This window comes from Gorilla gorilla, chromosome 3 (genome assembly GCF_029281585.2).
Source record: "Gorilla gorilla gorilla isolate KB3781 chromosome 3, NHGRI_mGorGor1-v2.1_pri, whole genome shotgun sequence".
NCBI lineage: Eukaryota > Metazoa > Chordata > Mammalia > Primates > Hominidae > Gorilla > Gorilla gorilla.
Window position 1 is genome coordinate 54,982,642 of NC_073227.2, and position 20,421 is coordinate 55,003,062.

General features: G+C 38.3%; 1 protein-coding gene across 1 annotated transcript in view; it reads right to left on the bottom strand.

The window, feature by feature from the left end:
- The window catches only part of GABRA4 (gamma-aminobutyric acid type A receptor subunit alpha4), a 75,203-nt gene extending 56,057 nt beyond the window's left edge, over positions 1-19,146 (bottom strand). Inside the window, exons 1-5 of the mRNA XM_019025637.4 lie at positions 18,901-19,146; positions 18,388-18,506; positions 4,570-4,637; positions 2,961-3,181; positions 2,645-2,727 (exon numbers count right to left, since the gene is read on the bottom strand). Coding sequence (XP_018881182.1) covers positions 2,645-2,727; positions 2,961-3,181; positions 4,570-4,637; positions 18,388-18,506; positions 18,901-18,986 — 577 coding nt within the window. The 5' untranslated portion in view covers positions 18,987-19,146. The remainder of the gene's footprint in view (positions 1-2,644; positions 2,728-2,960; positions 3,182-4,569; positions 4,638-18,387; positions 18,507-18,900) is intronic.
- Between the last annotated feature and the right edge of the window lie 1,275 nt (positions 19,147-20,421).

Consider the following 20,421-nt stretch of genomic DNA (forward strand, 5'->3'; position numbering starts at 1 on the left):
GCTCCTTTTTCATCCACATCAGTGGTCAACACATAAAAACAGTACTTGTTCAAGAAAGATGGAATAAATGAAAACAATGTTCACTATAATTTAGTCACTATAATTTAGTCCACTATAATTTAGTCAAACATGTTTAAGATTTAGAAAACTAGAGATTAAGTAAATACCCTTGCAACTCAACAGTATTTATTTTTTATGCCAAATAATGGAGGAGGAGATATTAAAACTGAAGCATCTAAAATGCTACATATGCATGAATACACTTGGATGTGTGTCCATGCCAGTAGGATAAACAGTTCAAAAGCAGATATATTAAACTCCCAAAACCGTACTTCTAACTCACTTCCAGTGCTTGACCAATACCATCCTAACACAGTTCTGCTATTTAGAAATGCTGCCTGTAATAATACAATAACAAAACCAAACAAATCCTACTGTTAGGAGAGCTCCCCTGGGGTCACCTGTTCCAAACTCTGCCTCTGGGCAATATCCACTGTGTTTGGGGACCATTGTACAGTGACAACTGGCTATGTTGTTTGTAAAGCTGTCCAGGGAATATAATTACACAACCAATTCCACTACCTTTAATTTCTTACAATCAGGACATTTCCCCTTACATCTTCAACAAATCTCTCCCGGTGGCAATTTAAGCCCATTTTCTATTATTTGGCACTCTGTGCAAATGGAGAACAGCTGCTTGCTTACCAGTCTACCCATAACAGACAGCTTGGCTCACACACAAGTAAGTTCAAAAGAACCAAAATGAATTGTGTGCCAACCTCCCTCCAAACCATCCTAAAATGGCTATAGCATAGTAGGTCCTCAATGGAATCATTTAATTCTGCAAAAGGAGTTGACACCTAAGAGCACCTTACGAAACAAACTATGAGGCTTGTGTTGTCATTTAGCACCATTCAGTTATATTATGTGTCAGCATTTATTTCCAGAAATATATTCACACTTCAGTAAACTGTTACAGCCTCTGTATACTATGTTCTTGTCTATGATATTGCAAATTAAGTATCCTTCCTTTGGCTACCCTACCTTGCTAGAATAACCTTTTTCTTTCCTGGTTTTTCTAATTCCTCTGAATTGTAAGCATGGGGGTTTTAAATAGTGTTTTGTTTTTTCTTCCCTTTCGAGATTAATTAAAAATCCTTACCTGCTGAGTATGGTGTGCCTCTCTTTTCAATTCCCAATCCAAAAACATCAGCTTCCAATGTGCAATTTCTTTATTTTATACAAACCCTGATTGAACACGAACTATGTTCAAGTCCTTCTGAAGAGAGCTTTTTCTGAGAACTAGAGGTTGGGATGCGGGGAGTGAAAAGGACTTCCTCTACATGAGAACTAATTTGGGTAAAATTTGAATGATTACAGCACAAATGGATTTTAATTCTGGCCCCAATGAGATCACCCTGTCTATGTATTTTTCTGCCTTTATCTTCTCTCATTAAATTATTGGTAAGAGAACATAATACTCTCTGGCTTCAAGTTAGCCCACTGAATATTGTGATTACTAGGGGTTATAAAAAGAATAGTGACTGCCGATTCTCATTAAGTTAAGCAATGAGCGATGACAACAGCAGGCAACAGTTTCACAATCAGTGCGACTAAGAATCTGAAGCAATAGTAAAAGCCAGCATCTATTTTTAGTAGATTCTGATTGAATTGAAAATGTGAGGCAGACCTTAGAAAAGGCAATCACATTTTGCTGCCATCTCAGAGAAGGGAGCTTAAGGGAAGGAATCTCATATTATTTTCTATCCATTCATCTCATCCTGTTGCCTTCATTTCTACAAAATTTCCCAAACATATCTATTTCACACTTTCCTCTCTAGTACCATCCTAGTCTAAGCCACTGCCATCTTTGCTTGTACTAAAACAACAGCCTCCATTTCTTCTCTGCTGCTTCCACTCCAGCCTCTCTACCACCCATTCTAAAAAAAAAAAAAAAAAAAAAAAAGCGGAAGTGGAACTGTAAAATGTCAAAGAAAGCTACACTGCTTTGTCAAACCTTCCAAAGGCTTCCCATAGCTTTTAGATAGAATCCAAATTCCTTAATGTGCTGTATAAGGCATTATATTAACTCAGACCACACCCCTACCATGCTTTTGCCATGCTTCAGTCGCTGTTATGCTAACAGTGCTGCTTCTGTCATTTTAACCTATACTGTGTCAGGAAGCTCTGAACCTTTTATGGACTTCTTCCAAGTTAGCTATGAAGGACTGCTTACAATAGAATATCTATATATCTATCAATGTATCTATCTATCTATCTGAAGTGATATGTGTTATATCAATTATATATATATATTTATCTATATAATTTGTACTCTCTGTGTAACACTACCAACATGTAGAGTTCAGAGGTCCCTAAATTTCACCACTGATCACCAGCCAATTGTGACTAAGACTACTTAGATTATCTGTATAAACAGGTTTTTGTTTGTTGTGAGGAAAGGAGGTTGTTTTTATTTCTTTATTATAAAATATTAGTTAATGAAATCTCCAGAAATAAAACCGGACAGTTTTTGTTATGGACCATGACTTAAATGTTGGATTATGAAAAATAAAATACATATGTAAATATTAGCTTGCATGAGGTAATCATAAATTCTAGCAAAATTTTTATTATAACTTACAACTCCCGAATTTCAAAGGGCATGCATGACCATCCATGGGAAAATCCACCAATCTCATGGGACACTCCGCACTTATGGTGAGTCTATGATGAAAAATGCAATTAAATAAAATCAACCCTTTTAAAAAATAGTTGTGACTTTAGATTCTAAAATAGGAAGGAAGGGAGGGAAGGAGGAAGGAAGAAGGGAGGGAAGAAAAGGAAGGAAGGGAGGGAGGAAGGGAGGGAGGAAGGGAGGGAGGAAGGAAGGAAGAAAGGAAGAAAGGAAAGAAAGAAAAGAATAAAAAAGGAAGGGAAGAAGTAAAAAAAAATATTACCTCATTGTGTATAAAATAGTACCATTTCTCATAATTCTAAAAAGCTTATTTGGAGCTGTCATATTATGTGAGACAGATTTCTTTCCATTCCTGAAGAAAGTATCAGGGGTCCACACTTTGGTTACCATCATATTGTTCAATCTCAAAATTTCAATGGGGCCGTCATATTTTAATCTTTTGTCAATCCATGTCTGTCTGAAGAACACATCCATTGTGTATTCCTAGGACAATTAGTTTGGAACATATTTAAGTTGCAAATGACTACACATAAGTATGTGAAAATAATGCATTAAATTCTGTCTTCCTTCATGCTCATAAAAAAAAGACCATTCCAAATAAAATTAATAGGAGCAGGAATGATCTTGAATCAGTGGAGCAAAAAGATTCTCAGCAATTAGAATACCTTTTATCCATCTTGATGCCTTCATCTTCTACATTCATAAGGTAAACAAATTACCACACATACTAATAATTTAATAATAAATTTGCTATAATTTAAGAAAACTGCCAGTACCAGGTAGTTACAATTGTGTTTTACTTTAGACCAGATAGCAAAAATCAGTTAAAGTGTAAAAAATATCATGCACAATTAATCATGTAATTGTAGGCATTTTAAAGACAAAATAATATGTGTAAGAGATATTTTATTTTCACAAAGTTTATTAAAATAAGTCAAATAACTCAAGGGTTTCAAATTACTAGGAGCTTTAAATCAATGAATAAACTAAAGTAAGTTTTTTGTCATGCAAACTAAATATATTTAATATAAGATAGCACAACTGTATGGATGAATTCTTCCTGACCAGTGCTTGGTATTCTAAGCTCTTAAACATGAGTGAGAAGGAGGCAGAAGGGCTGGGATGGGCAGCAAGCAATTAGATCAACATGAAATACTAAATATAATGAAAACTACAAAATAGTGTACATGACTAGTTCATACTGAAACTAATTATCACCTCTAATTTTCTCCTCCTCAATAGTTTCCTAAAGAAAAAACAGCCGGGCATGGTGGCTCATGCCTGTAATCCCAGCACTTTGGGAGACTAAGGTGAGAGGATCACCTGAGGTCAGGAATTCGAGACCAGCCTGACCAACATGGAGACACCCTATCTCTACTAGAAACACAAAATTAGCCAGGCACGGTGGGGCACGCCGGCATTCCCAGCTACTTGGGAGGTTGAGGCAAGAGAATCACTTGAACCTGGGAGGTGGAGGTTGCAGTGAGCAAAGATCCCGCCATTGTACTCCAGCCTGGGCAACAAGAGCAAAACTTCATCTCAAAAAAAAAAAAAAGAAAAGAAAAAGAAAAAGAAAGAAAGAAAAGAAAAGCAAAAAAGCTACACCCTAGGTTGTGCTATAGGAACCAGTAATAGGAAAGTTCTTCTCTTTGTTTAGAATGACCCTAAATCAACAAGTACTCAAATGTTACAACTGAAATGCAAATTGAATGAGATTCAATGTCTTACTCTTCATACATTCTTAAGTTTAATTAGGGATTCTTTAGGTTTCTGGCTTTGTGTGATTGACAACAAAATAAGTATTAATTGCCCTCTTTTCTACATGTTTTCTTCAAGTCTCAAAAGGTACATTAAACTTCGAAAATACCTACCATTTCAACATCAGAAACAGGTCCAAAGCTGGTGACATATATGTCAGTTTTCACTTCTGTAACAGGACCTAACGGGTATGAAGTAAATAAGTGTGAAAAAATAATTACTAATTTTACAGGCTGGGAAGGTTAGATAATTACAGAGTAAATACAGATATGATATATCATGTTTTTACAAGCATCTTACATTTTCAGTGAGATAATGAATCTCTACAAAACAAATGTAGACCAAAGCGCAACAAGACCAGAAAGCAGTGTTTACTTACAGGCAAAAAGAAACCCCAATTACTTACCAGGAACCTTGTTTCTTCAAAGATACATCACCCCTGGGCACTGTTACAACAGGCAATGCAGAGACACAAAAGCTTTTAACCTTTGTGATATTTTATAGTCCATCATCTGATTGGCCTCTATAAAGAAGTGAGCTGTTAAAACGGGGAAGTGTGGCCACAGGAGCAAAGAAGAGAAAAATTGTAACAGCTGTAAGGAATGTATCCTTGGAGAGCTGAGGATACTAGTAAATAATTTTTAAAATGATTCATGTCACCTTTATCAACAAGCACACCATCCACTGCTGATTGGGATCAAAGACAAACTTTCTTACAAGTGACAGATACTTACACTCTGCCACCTACTAGCTGTACAATCTTGTGCAAGTTATTTAAGTCCTCAATAGTAGCCACCACAACCATCAGGCAAGATTTTGATAGCGATCAAATGAAATTGCTGAAATAAGATGCTCAGCAAAACGACTCTCTCGTGAAAGTACTCATTCCATGTGAGGTTCCCTTTGCTTCTGACAGTGGCCACTACTGAGACTCTTTCGTGTATCTAAATAAGACTAGTTCGTAAAGAAGCACATTGGTGTTTTGGCAGAAGAGAAATGTGGGAGCATAATGACAATATGGCTGACACAGATTTTAGACAAGGGAACACAATCTGGGTTTAACACAATCTGAGTTTAGCATGAAGCTTAAAATCAGAAAGTTTGGAGTTCAAATTTGGTTCTAACATCTAGTAATATCATCTTCAAGTCACATATCCTCATAGGTAAAGATATTAATGAGTATTAATTGAGATAATACTTGTAAGTCATTTGTCCCAGTCTCTAGAACATAATGTGCTCAATAATGACAGTAGTCATTACTATGCATAATACAGCATTCTAATACAACAAAAATATAAAAATTGTTGCCCTTGAACATAACTTCCTTAAACAATGGTTTATAGTACTGTATAGCCAGAGGCTAGATATTCCATAACTGGGAAGAATGACATCTGCTATTAAGATGAAATAATCTCTCACTTGGATTCTTGCTTGGGAAATGCGATTTATGCTAAAAAAAAAAAAGGCAGAGAGAAATTGGTATCACTTAATGCCTTAGCTCTAAAATTATCTTCATAAAAATGAATCTGAATATTTCTTCTTCTAAAGAATGAAGATTGAGCCACACAAAGAAAGATAGCTCGAGGGAGAATGAGAAAATTCTTTACTGAATAAGTATCCTAAGAAAAATAGAGCCTTAGGCAGTATAGTAAGAGAAAAAGTCTGAATCAGGCTTATCTAACATGAGATTTAATGTTTTCAAGACTACATCTATGGAAAGCAGAAAAGTTAATTAAATTTTTATTTGAATGAAAAATTGGAGACAACAACAGCAAAACATGATAGTAATAAGCTCATTAATGTCAAATTGTTCCAGGAATAGCTAGGTAATCCAGGAAGCAGGTAACGTGTGCTGAACCCTAGAAGATAGCAATTTCACTCAAATAGGTTCAACAATGAAACAAATCACTGTGTTAGTTTCTTAAGGACAATTGCCAGAATATTAAAAAGCAGAAACACTATGTCATTGCAAGTCAGGGCAAGCAGTGATAAGTTACTCGAATAATTAAGGTTGGCTATGTCCTGACAACTAGACTATTTGACAAGATTCTTGAGAAATCAAAAGTTACTTTGATGATTGGTTTAGGGAAGTGGTTCTGATATGTCTGTTAAAACAGATTCTTGAACTCCACACCCTGATATGCTGATTTAGTACTAGGCATAAGGTGTGGTCTCACAATTTGCATTTCCAACAAGTTCCTAGCTGAGGCTGTTCACTTTACTCTTTTACAGTGTTCATCTGTTTTCTAGGATAGTATTTACAACACCGTGTGCTATAAAATATTAATATCATAGGTATTTCAGGGGAGTGAGGAGTCTAGAAGAGAAAAGAATTAGGCCGATGATATTTTTCTTTATACATTTATTTTAAAGTGTGTGGGCGTATGCTAATTCTTATAGTTCTATAGTTACATTGATTCCATGATAATAATGAATATTTTCCAATTCTTGCATAACATGCTGCTTTCTCAATGATTCTTGAATAATGCTTTGTGTTCAAAATTATAACCTTAGCATTTGTGACATTCATTATTCAGTATTTGCCTTATATGGTCCTATGGATCTTTGAGACTGAGTGAGATCCTAAAAACATTTGATTGGTAAAGGGATTTCCTTCAGACATTCATTCAATTAGTGTTTACTGAATGAGTGCCAGTTGTGTGTTGGGTTCCCTGCTAGGCTCTGATGCTACATTGGTAAACAAGACTCAGGAATTCCCTGACTCAAAGAGCTAAGGTGCCATTAGGGCAGTCAGAGTATAAATACAGTAGTAAAAAGATAAACTAAATGACAGAATGCTATCATTTCTAAGAGGAAAAATACAGGATGGTAAGAGAGTGAGAGACTGGGAGGGCCATTCCTGATTTGCAGTCATAGCTGCTTCTTCAAAGCAGTGACTTTTAAACTCAAACTTGGAGAATGAGCATGAACCATTGCAAGAGATCGGGAAATTGGATTCCAGGCAGAAAGAACTCCAAGAGGACAAGATCAAAGACCGGAAAAGGGCTGAGTGTATTCAAGGACTAGAAAGGAGGCCAGTGGGGCTGAAGCAAAGCAACGGAGGGACAGAATGCTGAGAAATAAAAGCCACAATGATAGAATAAAAACCAGAGTACAGTGGATAGAACACCTACCCCTGAACTCGTATTCTAAAAAGTGGCATCTTTTAAGCAACATACTTATAATATATGCTATGGTGACTGTAGTTAAAACTACAAGGAAAATAAGTTGTAGATATATCAGTAAAAGATGGAGAGCTACATAGAGTATTGTTACGAGCTAAATTGTATTCCCTCCAAATTCCTATGATGAAGTCCTAATTCTTGGTACCTCAGAATGTGACCATATTTGGAGATAGAATTTTTAAAGAGATACTTGAGTTAAAATGAGGTCACTAGGGCGGGCCCTAATCTAATATCACTGTGACCATAACAGAAGTGTAGATTAGGACACAGACACACACACACACACATAGCAGAGACAATGTGAACATGGAGAGAAGATGGCCATCTATAAGCCAAGGAGAGAGGACTTAGAAGAAAGCAATTTTGCCTACACTTTGGTATCTCCAGAACTGTGAAAAATTAATTTCCTATTGTTTAAGCCACCCAGTCTGTGGTACTTTGTTATAGCAGCCTTAGAGAACCTAAAATTTATCGTTTTTCCTATGTTCTTTCCTGGAGCTTTCTTCTTCTGATATTCAGTCTTTCTCTGTCTTTACTTATAGGTCGTGGTAAAAAGTTTGATTTGTATCCCATAGTTATTGGGAGGCCACTGAGGGTCTGAAGTAAGGGAGTTTGTATGATTAGATTATATTTTTTACAAAATTATTCTGACAATGGTATTGACAATACATTACAGGGAAGCAAAAGTAGAAGAAGGGCTCTTCTAAGAGACTGCCATGTTGGTCAAGTCGAGAGTTGGTGATAACAGCTTGGACTAGGGATGTGGCAGTGGGGATGAAGACTGGACAGATCGAGGGGCTGGTATGCTCACAGGGTGTCGGTATTTTCCAAAGAACAATAAGCGAAGATACAATAATTACTATTTATTGAAGATGAATTATGTGCCAGGTAGGCTATTAGGTTCTTCCCGTATACTATTTCATGTAATCCTCACGACACCCTCCAAAGGCACTATCCTCAGGAGAATGTTATGGATCTGGAAACTGAGTTCACAGAGATTAAATAATGTATGACAGAGCCAGAATTCTAACCCCCTTGTATTGATCTCCAAAGCATGTGCTAGCTTTACTATACTACATTATATCACCAATAATAAATTATTAATTACTTAAGCAAATGTGGAATTCCATATCTAGAATATAACATGCTATACCTACATTTCCTGCTTCGTTCATTAGTTTCTGAGGTATTTTCTCACAGCGCTTTTCACGCCTTTACTATTATTCTTATTACAGCATACTGCTTGGGTCTTTCTATCTGTAACAGCAAAGGCAAAATCTTAATCCTTTTTGAAGTCCCAAACTAGCACAATGCCTTGCACATATTAGGCGTTGAATAACTGTGTTTCATCATGTTCCTAATATCATCCCAGTAGTGATTTAAAAACCTATCAAAAGGAAAAATTAACAGAATTACTTTCCACAGCAGTTAAACTAAAAATATTCCCCATTTTAAGAAACTGTGTCTTATTTGTATTTGTATCCTCTGGCAGGACCAATCACAGGTTTTAAATGTAATAGGCTTCTGATAAATCAGTTGTCAATGAATAATGGTCACTATGTAATTAAGAATAATTCTTAGAGACACTTCCTCTAATACGACAGTTTAGGATGTTCAAATCAACCTTACTCAGAGTATAATTACATGGAAACCAGATAATTTTGAGCTTGGAAGGATTTCTTCCCATAATTTGATATGCATTTGTGCAACATTAAAGACATCTTTTATTTTAAAATTTTACTTTGTTGGTAGTAGGAATATATTTTTTAATACCTAATGGTTGACAGTCTGTAAGGTAAACAAGATGATTCAACAGTTTTTGGGAAAGAAAGAGCCAAGATCAGCAAGATCAAATTCAGGGAAATATTCCCATCTAATTAATGAGTCTAACTTGCTGGGAAAGAGGGAAGGCAATTAACAATGAATCAGATAATTTCCCAGTTTACTTAACTTTAGCAGTACAGATATGGTTAAAGGGTGGAATCATTTTTGAAATTTCATCTCCAATAATGATGTCTAATTTGCTGCCACATCATGAGAAAACCTAGGGTGTTTTGCTGATCTTGAAACTAGTCCATCCTCATTTTCCATATTGCCTCCCCAGCCACGCACTTGAGGAAACATTTCTAATTTTCCAGCCACCTTATCCATGCATCCACCATCATCTTACAAAATACTAGTCACATATCTCCAAAAATGAAGACACTTGAAGCGATACAACAAGGAATCTTAAGTGAAATACATTAAGAAATCTCTTTGCTTGTCATTTACAAAATATACAAATACAAGCCTTCCTGAATACTAAACACAGACAAGAGATATCCATTGATATCACTGAGAAAGCAGAAAACACTATAAAGTTCTGGAAGTTTCTTTCATTTAGAAGACATTAAAGATTAGTGCCTCCCATGTCATATAATCCATCAATCCTGGTCTACTTTGTAAATAATTACAGCTATCAAATAAATAAGAAAAGCATGAACAACAACAAAAATAAAATATGGGCAAGCAATAAAAACAAGTAATTCACGGAAAGAAAATTATCGTAGCCAATAAAGATTGGAAAAAATATTCAACCACATTAAAACATAGTGAGAATCAGAAAAATTCAAATCATTTCACAATAAAATGCCATTTTAAGAAATACCATTTCAAGATATATATATCTTGTGTTAAAGAGGGTATCTGGATCCTGAATGTCATGTTCATTGTAAACTGTAAATGGGAGTTGATTTTGTAAACTCATCATGAAAAATAGTTTGGCATTATCTTGTCAACTCCCACTTACACTAAGATCCAGAAAATCCATTTCTTGATATATATGCAAAAGAAACTCTTGCACATTTACAGCAGGAAATTTGGGCCAGGATATTCACAGCACCACAATCTTGGAAACAAGCAAAAAGCCTACTGCCAACAGAGCAGATGAATAAGCTGGTTTCTATGCAATAGGAATATCACACAGCAGTCAAAATGAATGATCTATTGCAATATGCAACAATAAGAATGATTTTTAGCAATATATAATTAAGTTAAAAGCATCAAAAGATTATATATAGCAAGTTCAAAACAATTAAATATTTAAAATAAACTTTTAAAATAAAGATAGTCAACCTAAAATGACATTCAAAGGAAAACTAAGAAATAATTTTAAAAGGACTTAAAATCATGGTTATTTTGGACGGAGAAGACAGGAAGATAGGATGGAGGAGACCACATAGCAGAATAAGAGTTGTCCAAGTCCTACACTTTGTGCTGGTTGGTGGTTTAACTGGTATGTTCATTATATTTTAATAAATGATTGAATAGATGAAAAGATGTATAAAAAGAAGGCTACATATGGGCCAATAATGAAAGTGTGTCATATACCAGGAATTATTAATTCAGGTTTCAATTCTGTGTAACTGTGGCTTATAGAATAAATATATAAGAAAGGCTTAGAGTATAAGGCAGTGATGTTTAATGATATATACAAATGCAATCAGATGTATTTTCTCATCTAAAAGAAATCTAACAACTCAGTGAAGTATTACCCAAATATCCACCAATTTTCTAATATCCTATAATCTAGATTTTACAGTGTCTATTTCAGGAAACACCAAATGCAATGGATACATCCTAACCCTAATGAAAATGTAAATATATTATAGCACCAGTATATTGTATATCTTTTTTTTTTAAACCAAGAACATAAGATAGTAAAGTTGCGCTCTGAATTCAAACTTCTCGTTCTCTCAAAGACGTATTTCTTTCAGCTATGCCTTCCCACCAATCTAATGTTAAATATCCTGTACCAGATTATCCCAGTAGAAGAAAAAAAAAAGAAAGAAAGAAAAACATGTTATGGTCTAATCTTGAAAAAAGAAAGGCAAACTTTTCTCTTTCTCTTCTCTATTATATTTGAACTTCTGAAAAAAAAACTATCAACGGTACCTCTGATTCTTCTTATTCACTCCATCATCTATCTCAATAACTTGTTTTTCATGCCTAGGGTCCACTTCCTTTTGTCAGTACCATGAGTTTTTCCTTATATACAGCATTGTTCCCACCAACTTTAAAAGTATTTTTTTCCCAGCATTTTTCTACCTCCTTCCTTCTACCATCGCAATTTCTCTGCTTCCACGTACAAATGCCCAGAAAAATCTTATTCCATTCTCTCTCGAATGCACTCAATCAGACTTTCACACCCATCACACCACCGAAACTGCTCCATCAAAACAGTCAAAACAGTGGTCAATTTTAAGTTCTTATCTTACTTGATCTGTCAGGAGCATTTGACTAAATCAACCCCTCCTCCTTTCTTTATTTTTTCTTTCTTTATTTTTCCCCTTATATTTTACTTTAGTTTTACACACACTCCCTTGGTTTTCCTGCTACTTCACAAACCACTCCTTTTAAGTCTTCTTGGGACAAAGATTCCTCCTCTCCTCTCTGGAGCCACCTCCTAACATTGGAGACATCAAAACTCAATATTTGTACCTCTTCCCTATCAAACTTAATCCCCTGTAATCTTTTTAGATTTCTAGCTTTAAATATCATGTATATTGACATACTCATGATCCCTGAATTTCAGGTTCATCTCCACCTGATATGCAATAGACATCCCAAAGGTACCATACCTGCATACAAATTGCTCATCTATGCCCCTGGTCTACTTCTGGCACAGTCTTGACAACTCCATTTTTCTAGGTGTTCAAATCAAAAACTTTGGAATCAGCTTTGACACCTCCCTTTCTCTCACATCCCACGTTCTAGCTGTCGTCAGTTGACTTTAATTTCAAAATATCCAGAAGCCAACCATTTCTTATAAATTTACAAACTTCTCTGCTACCAGCTTTGTCAAAGTATCCATCATTTCTTGCCTGGTTTATTATGGAAAACCTTGCTGCATCTGCCCTTGCCTCTGACTGCCTGTTCTGAACACAAGGAGAGCCTTTTAAAATTAGTTCAGGACTTGTCCCTGCTAAAATCTTTCCAGTCACTTTTGATCTGACTCAGAGTAAAAGCACAGTCCTAATCAGCCTGCAAAGCTGTACACAACCTTGTCCTCTTATCACACTGATCCCCTTTTATGCCTCAGCCCTGCTAAACTTCACTACAGGGACCCTGACTTCCCCACTTTACATGTTTGCACTTAGAATTCCTTCTCATTCATTAGAAGACTCCATCCCAAATGTGGTTTATGCTTTTACTGAATTATGACCAGTATTCAAACAGCACCTTCTTAGTGAAGTCTACACTAATTATTCTACTTAAAATTGCAACCCTCTCCCCTGCTTTACATTACTCTATAGCTGTTAACCAACACCTGGCACACACACTATATTTTACTTATTTCTGTTACTTATTTTCTATCTCTTCCACAGTGTGAACTTATGAGGGCAGGAAATCGTGCAGTCCTCCCCAGCTTTAAATAACACCAACCTTGCCCAATTTCTCAAAATAGAAATTGAAAAGTCATTTTTTACTTCTCTCTCTTTTTTTTAACATCCATATCAAGTCAATCGCCAATTCTTTGTTGAATTAAACCTCCAAAAAACTCACTTTAATCAACTTACATATATCCATCTTTACTACATCTGCCGCCTTATTCCAAGCAACCATCAACTTAAGAGAACTAAAGCCGAAGTAACAAAAGCTTCATTGGTCTCCCTGCTTCCAAATTGCCCTACTTCCTTTTCTAAGTCTTCCTTTATGCAGACAAGATGGAGCATTTTTCACTCTAAGTCAAACCATGTCATTCCCTCCATTTAGAAAACTCCAGTTGCTTCCAGGTTCACTAAGAGAATAAGTTATGCTCTTTTACAGGGTCCCCAGAGACCCTATGAGACCTGGCCTCTATTTACTATCCCAACCAAATCCCATGAGATTCTTCTTCTTGCATTCTGGCTACAGGCACACTGGACTCCTCTCACCGTCTGCATCACACTAACCTATTATCTACCTTCAGACCTTTGCACTTAATTGCTTTGTTCTCTCTGAGAATTACTTTTCTCTTACTCTTTTCATGTCTGACACCTTTAGGTCTTAGCTTAAAAGACTTCCAGGAACACCAAATCTGAAATAGATCCCTCACCCATTTTTTTTCCCTTTTAGCATGATATTAGATTATCTCATAGCATTTTCATTTAATTATTTTATTATTTCTTTGTTATATTCATCTCTCTATAATGCTTAGCTATGAAGTCTGTGAGGGCTCATATCAGATCAGAATGATATCTTCACAACCTTACATTTTTCCTGACATACAGTGGTCTCTCAATACAGATTGGTTTCACAAATGAATGAATGAATGAATGGGACAAATTGGAAGAGAATGAAGCTTTATGTTGCTGAGAAGTGCTCTTTTTGTCTATGTATTTTTAAAGGTATTTCTCTATTGACATTTAATTAATAAGGCTAGCACATGACACATTAACTTTTAAATGGAGAAACATAGATCATTTGAAAACACTGCAAACACAATTTGATTTTTGTGGGGAAAATATTCCAACTTAACCCAAATGCATACAATTTTCTGTGTTTTCTTTACTATTTGAAAGTTGTTAAAGCTTTAGAACAAAAGTTCTTATCTCACTTCTTTAGAGGAAATGTAGTTTTGCTTATTTTAAGGTCCTACTTAACTTAGTAGCAAGAAGGTATGTTGAGGAAATTTGACTCTTGATAAACAGGGCAATGCAAGAGCGCCTCGGAAGTGGATATAGCAACAAACCAGCTGCCTAAGGTTTTAAAGATGAGGGTGTGTGTTTTGACTTCACCAAGGAGTAGCTATAAAATTGATGGGCAATTCATTGGAAATTTTCTCAGCCTCTTTTCTAACAGAATGATGATGTCTGCCTTATCTCTTTGTGTTGTCGTAATAATCTTAGTAAATAATGTGAAGTCCACTAATGTGAAGTCCTACTATGTTAGTGAATAACCTTACAAAATTGACTCAAATGCTTCATTCCCATTTCAGAGAGGTTGTGGAAGATGATTCAAAGGCAGTGATCTGTATTTGGAACATTTATTATTCTAGATCATGTGCCTCAAAAGATTGAGATGCGTGAAAGGCTGTGCAACCCTTCAATAAACGGAAAATGAGTGACGGCAGGTTTCCTAAACCATTTCCTGGTAGTTAGTAAATACCTTAGCAATGCATTTTTGAGAAAGTATGTAACAGTGTTGAAAGTGAACGAGAGCTAGGGGATTATTTTCTGGCTCCTTTGTGGAAGGTTTCACTTGTGTGCTATGTCTAGACAGGTGCAAGCTACTTCAGGATGACAGCAACTGATTTATTAGAGGTTGAGAGGACTACATCCTCTCAGAAGTCGGAAACCAGCTTCTGTCACCATGACTCCTTCCCTCTCTTCTCGCCTTTTCCCCTTTTCTTCTCCAATGGGAGAATGTAGGAGACAAGGGAGAGGAGATCCTGGAGGGATGTAAAAAAAGGACACCATTTCAGTTCCTTTTATTTCCCTATCGCAAGCTGTGCTGCTGAGTTAAAAATATGTAATTTAGTTTCCAAATCTATTTCAACCCCTGCCTGGCCTACTGAGCAATCACAAACCATCCAATTTCAATTCAAATCTTTGCTTTTAGCTTTGTTTGAAACGGAACACAGCAAAGTTGTATAAACAGATATAAAGTAAATGCCCCACGAAGAGCAGAAGCAGGATTATAGGAACCAGGAAGTAAATCCATATTTATAGCCTACTAGTCAAAATCTGGATTGTTTTCATTTTATTTCTAAAATACCAAACTTTCCACAGAGTATCCAATATTATAGAAGGCATCTGATTTGTGGTATCTAAGAGTCTGTGCTAATGATGAAGTTTCTCATTGTTTTCAGTGGTACACATTTACAACTTCATATAAACAGAAAACACATTTTCTGCAGGTGAGAATCACTATTTCTCTGTCACATTTGGAATACTACACATTTACAGAGAATGACCCACTTCTAAAAAGTGAATCACATTTACCACAAACATTTATCAGCAAAGTCAAGAAACAAACAAACAAACAAACAAACAAAACCCACATTATGCTATTTAGTAAATGTTTAAATGGTTAATCAATTGGTAATGCTGGAAGTAATGTTAATTCGACCCTTTCCCATAAAACTATAAAAATGTTTTCAGGTGGGTAATGCAGATCATTTGGCAGTGACAAATTAGATGACTAATAATGTCCTTGAGACGTTTAGTAGAATTATGATTAACCAAAACCCAGTAATGGCTCACATATATTGTTTTCACTTATGTTATTGTCAATATTATGCAATGGGAGAGAGTAGATGGTAAAAAGGATCCATATACAATGGATCCCTTCTTCCTTTTGAATTACAGCTTGCATTATAGCCAGCTGGGCACATCTTATTTTAACTTTCAACATTTATAATCAAACAATATAGTTTCAGTTCTAACTTTTCACTTTGATTTATGTTTTGGTATATCAATTTTCTGATGAATATTTAAACTACATAGGACTGGATACTTTTCTTATTTTTTTTTCTTCACTTGAAATGTCAAGTTTAAAACCTTTATGGGCAGATAAATCCTCTTTTATTGATATAATATTGCCTTAAATGGTATCACATCATCTGAACGATTCTCCACAACACTATTTTTGATCTAAAATGGTAATTTCCCAGTCACTTATGGAAGATCATGCATTGACAAATGATTCACCCCTTTTCAGATTTGCATGAAGGCAAATGCAGTGTAGGCAACCTAACCCTGGAGAGGCAACATGAAAAGAAGCAGGAGAAACTTTCATCCTTCTCATCTATCCTTATCAGTCAATATACAAATGCTGGCCCGGCGCGGCTCACGCCTCTAATCCCAGCACTTTGGGAGGCCAAGAAGGGTGGATCACTTGAGGTCAGAAGTTCGAGACCAGCCTGGCCAACATGGTGAAACCCCATCTCTACCAAAAAATATATTTAAAAAAATTAGCCAGGTGTGGTGGCTTGCACCTGTAATCCCAGCTACTCGTGGGGCTGAGGCAGGAGAATCACTTGAACCTGGGAGCCAGAGGTTGCAGTGAGCCGAGATCACGCCATTGCACTCCAGCCTGAGTGACAGAGCGAGACTCCATCTCAAAGAAAAAAAAAGAAATATACAAATGCTGAATCAATACCCTCAATGACTTCCCATAACCTTCTCATAAAATCCAAGAAAATAATGGTTTGGAATTCAGAAGACCTGATCTCATCCTATCACTGATGTACTATGTGCCCTTATATACATCACTTTCCCTTTCTAAACCTCAGTGTCCCCATCTGTTAAATGAGACCAGATGCCAAAGAAACACCCAACTCTACTTTATCTGCCCATAAAGGTTTTAAACTTGACATTTCAAGTGAAGGCTAGAAAGAGTTTCTAGCCCTAGGCCATACTCCTACTTCACATCACAGGCAGTCCTGCTCCCCATTCTTACTTTCTCCATTCTCCCAACATCTCATCTCCTACACACCCTCAATAGGAGGTATAAAGTTGCTCCATGCTTCTAATATTAGATGATACTCATCACACAGCATCTGATACCATCCCCATCTGCACGGCTTTGTCTTTTAAATACACAGCCTGCTCTGGGTTTACATCCTTCTCCTCCTACTTACTAACTTGGAACTTGGACTAGTTACTTATCTTTCTAAGCCTCAATTTCCTTATCTGTAAAGTGGGGATGGTAATGGCTTTCAAAGCATTGTTGTGAGGGTTAAACAGAGTGGTGATGCCTACAAAATGCCTGGTATATGTGAACATTTAATTAAATAAATACAATATTACTGGCTGTTATTATTGATACCACTTGAATGTAAGCTCCTTTAAGGCAGAATCTCTATCCTGTTCAACTCAGTTGCTGAAGGGTAATTAGTGCAGTGTAGTGTAAAAAACAGGGACTTTGAGACCAAAGGACCTGGGCCAAACCTATGAATGGGACCCTAGCAAGTCATTTGTCCTCGTTGAACTGGACTGAGAAGCTGTTTGAGGTTAAGAATTGTATCTTAATATTTCTGTGGACCTAGTACCTAGCGCAAAGCTTGCCACATAGATTTCCATTATATATGCAAAGGAAATATGAATATGAAAAACAGCAACAGTGTTGTTAATGGATGTACCTCTATTAAGTCCTTTATACTTATTTTGTTGAAGAAAGCAAGCTGAAACATCTCTAACTTTAAAGTCTTAGGAGGAAAGCAAATGACACATCACCAAAAAAGAAAGGGAAAAAAAAAGCATCCTGCTGTAGAAGAGAAAAGGAAAGGACTGGGTTCTCTAGCAGAGCAGGCAGCTTCATGCCCCAGATTTATGTCCTAGGTAGAACATTGGCCAAGGTTCTGGCATAGGCATGGACACGTGGGAGGACGGGGGACTTCGGTTCAGCTGCCTCCAATGCAACCTGCTCTGAGCGAAGTGGCCAGGTTCAGGGAAACTATTCTCAGCGAAGAGCGTCCAGGCAGCTGAGCCCAGAGTTCCCATTTTTGACTCTTCCTCTCCAACCTCCCCCACCCAGCAGTCAGGTCCCGGGAGGTAATTAGTGTGGGGGAGAGGCAAAGCTTCTGAGGGGGCAGGGAGATGGGAAAGTACGGGTGGGGGCGGTCTTCTTGTCATAGGTCTCACCAAGAGAGGAGAGATAGAAAGAGAGAGAGATTTATTTTTGCACGTGAGGCATACCTAATGATATTCCCACAGACAGACAGACACGAAGACCAAGAGAGGGACAGACAGGACACACTTGCGCGTTTGAAATCGTTCATACCCCCAAATCCAGGACGCAGCCTGTTGTCATAACCATCGAGCAAACTGTCCAGGATGCGGGTGAAATTTTCTGTGCACAATTTCTCCTCCTTTTGGTTCTGTCCTGGGGATTCGTTTAAACTGCAAGCGAAAAAAAAAAAAAAACGGGGGCGGAGGAGATTATTTTAAGAATCCATCAGAGAACAGGTGCAAACAGGTTTGTTTTCTAGGGAAAGAGTCGCTTGCCCCAAGCTAAAGGAGAGGAGGTTGGGGGTTGGGATGCAGAAGACAGAAATGGTCAGGAAAAGCGCGCCCCGCCACAAGACCCCCAGTGCCCACACGCCTCTTGCATCCTGCGCCCTTGGTGCTCTCCGCATCTATGCGGTCACAGAAAAGCCTGGCTTCGGCCCCTGCTCTTACAGCTGAGATAAGAAGACCTAGTCCACCCAGGGAGGAGCGAGTGGCCAAAGGGGTCCCGGAGCTAGCCATTTCTCCACTTTCCCTTGCCCACCTCCTCGCACCCCAGAGAACTCACCAAACCGCCAGGCACAGGAAGCGCAGGAGGGCGAAACTGACCCCGGCGGACAGAGCGATCGCGGGTACCTTCTTGGCAGAAACCATCTTTGCAACATGCCATACTTCAAGCCTGTTCACGTTTCCAGGCTCTTCAGATGCCCTGAGCAGGGTGCGAGGAGAGGGCAGAGAGGCTCCCGCGGCGTGCGCACACTCGCGCTCACACTCGCCCGCGCTCAGCCAGCCCGAGCCGCGGTGGGCGTGTGTGTGCACGGGGCCAGGGGAGGCGGAACCTGCCTTCCTCGCCCCCTCCTTTCTCGCTCAGAGCTCAATGTGTATGTAGAGCTATGTATACCGCTCCACACCCTTTCGTGCCCGCGCGCTGAAGGTTCTAGGGTTCGTATCCGCGCGCTTGCGCTGCAAGACTCGGCAAGTTTGTTCCGACTGTAACTCCGGGGATGAGGACCGGGGTCTCTCGCCCCTCCTCCGGCTTCGCAGCCCCCGACCCCAAGTGGGCTCCCCGCCCACAGCAGTGTTCGTCCTCCTACCTCCTGGCCCCCTCCCTTCCGCTGGGATTTGGATCTAACCAATGAAGCTCCTCTGTCATCAGGTTGTGCGAGGACCTGTTTGTACCCAGAGTCAAGGTTGGAGGTGGAGAAAGGGCGGGTGACGGGGACTGCTGGGCGTCGGGTGGTAGCGGTGGTGAGGAGAGGGGATCAAGTCCGGGCTCAAACCACCTTTGAGACCCTCCCATTCAGGTGTTATGGGGGCGGTAGGGAGAGCAATGAAAGCAGAAAGATTCTTCCTGGTAACAGGGGTTGCAGCTCACCCGGCGGACTCTCGCCAAACTATTGGGAAGTGGACTCGAGCCGCACTCTAGTCCCAGTATTTGCTAAGCTATTGCTTTAAAGACACCCCATTTCTTTACCCGCCTCCACCAGACACGCGCACACCCTCAGCTTTGCTGCTCCATCCTTTTCTGGAGAGGAGGGGAGAGGTGGAGACAAGCGACCTCTGGTCAAAATCACTTTCACTTCTTGCGACACTCTTCTTTTTCAGAATGGAGTTGACTTACTTCCAGAGGTTGACTGCTTTAGGTAGGGGGAAAGGATGGCTGGAGAGAGAGTGGGGGGGGGGGGGGGAAGAGAAAATGTGTGTGTGTGTGTGTGTGTGTGTGTGTGTGAGAGAGAGAGAGAGAGAGAGGAGGTGGGGTATGGAGAGAAAGGATACATAAATTAAAATGGAGGGGGACAAATATTAGTTCCCTTGTGACATGAAAGGGAACACTAAGCTCTATATCTTTAGTGTTTTACTGAGCAAAGATAAGCATTCCCAATAGATCTTTGGAAACATTAATTATTGGCTCCAAGGGGGAAAAGCGTCTTTCAAATTAGTAACGATGCATGTGGAAATTTTCATATGATGGATCAATGAGCTAAGTAATTCCCATACCCTGGAACCAAACACCAATTAGGTTCTAGTCGGAACTCTGATGATTTGTTCAAATTGAGATGACTAGTGGACGGGTATGAAGAGGGAACGC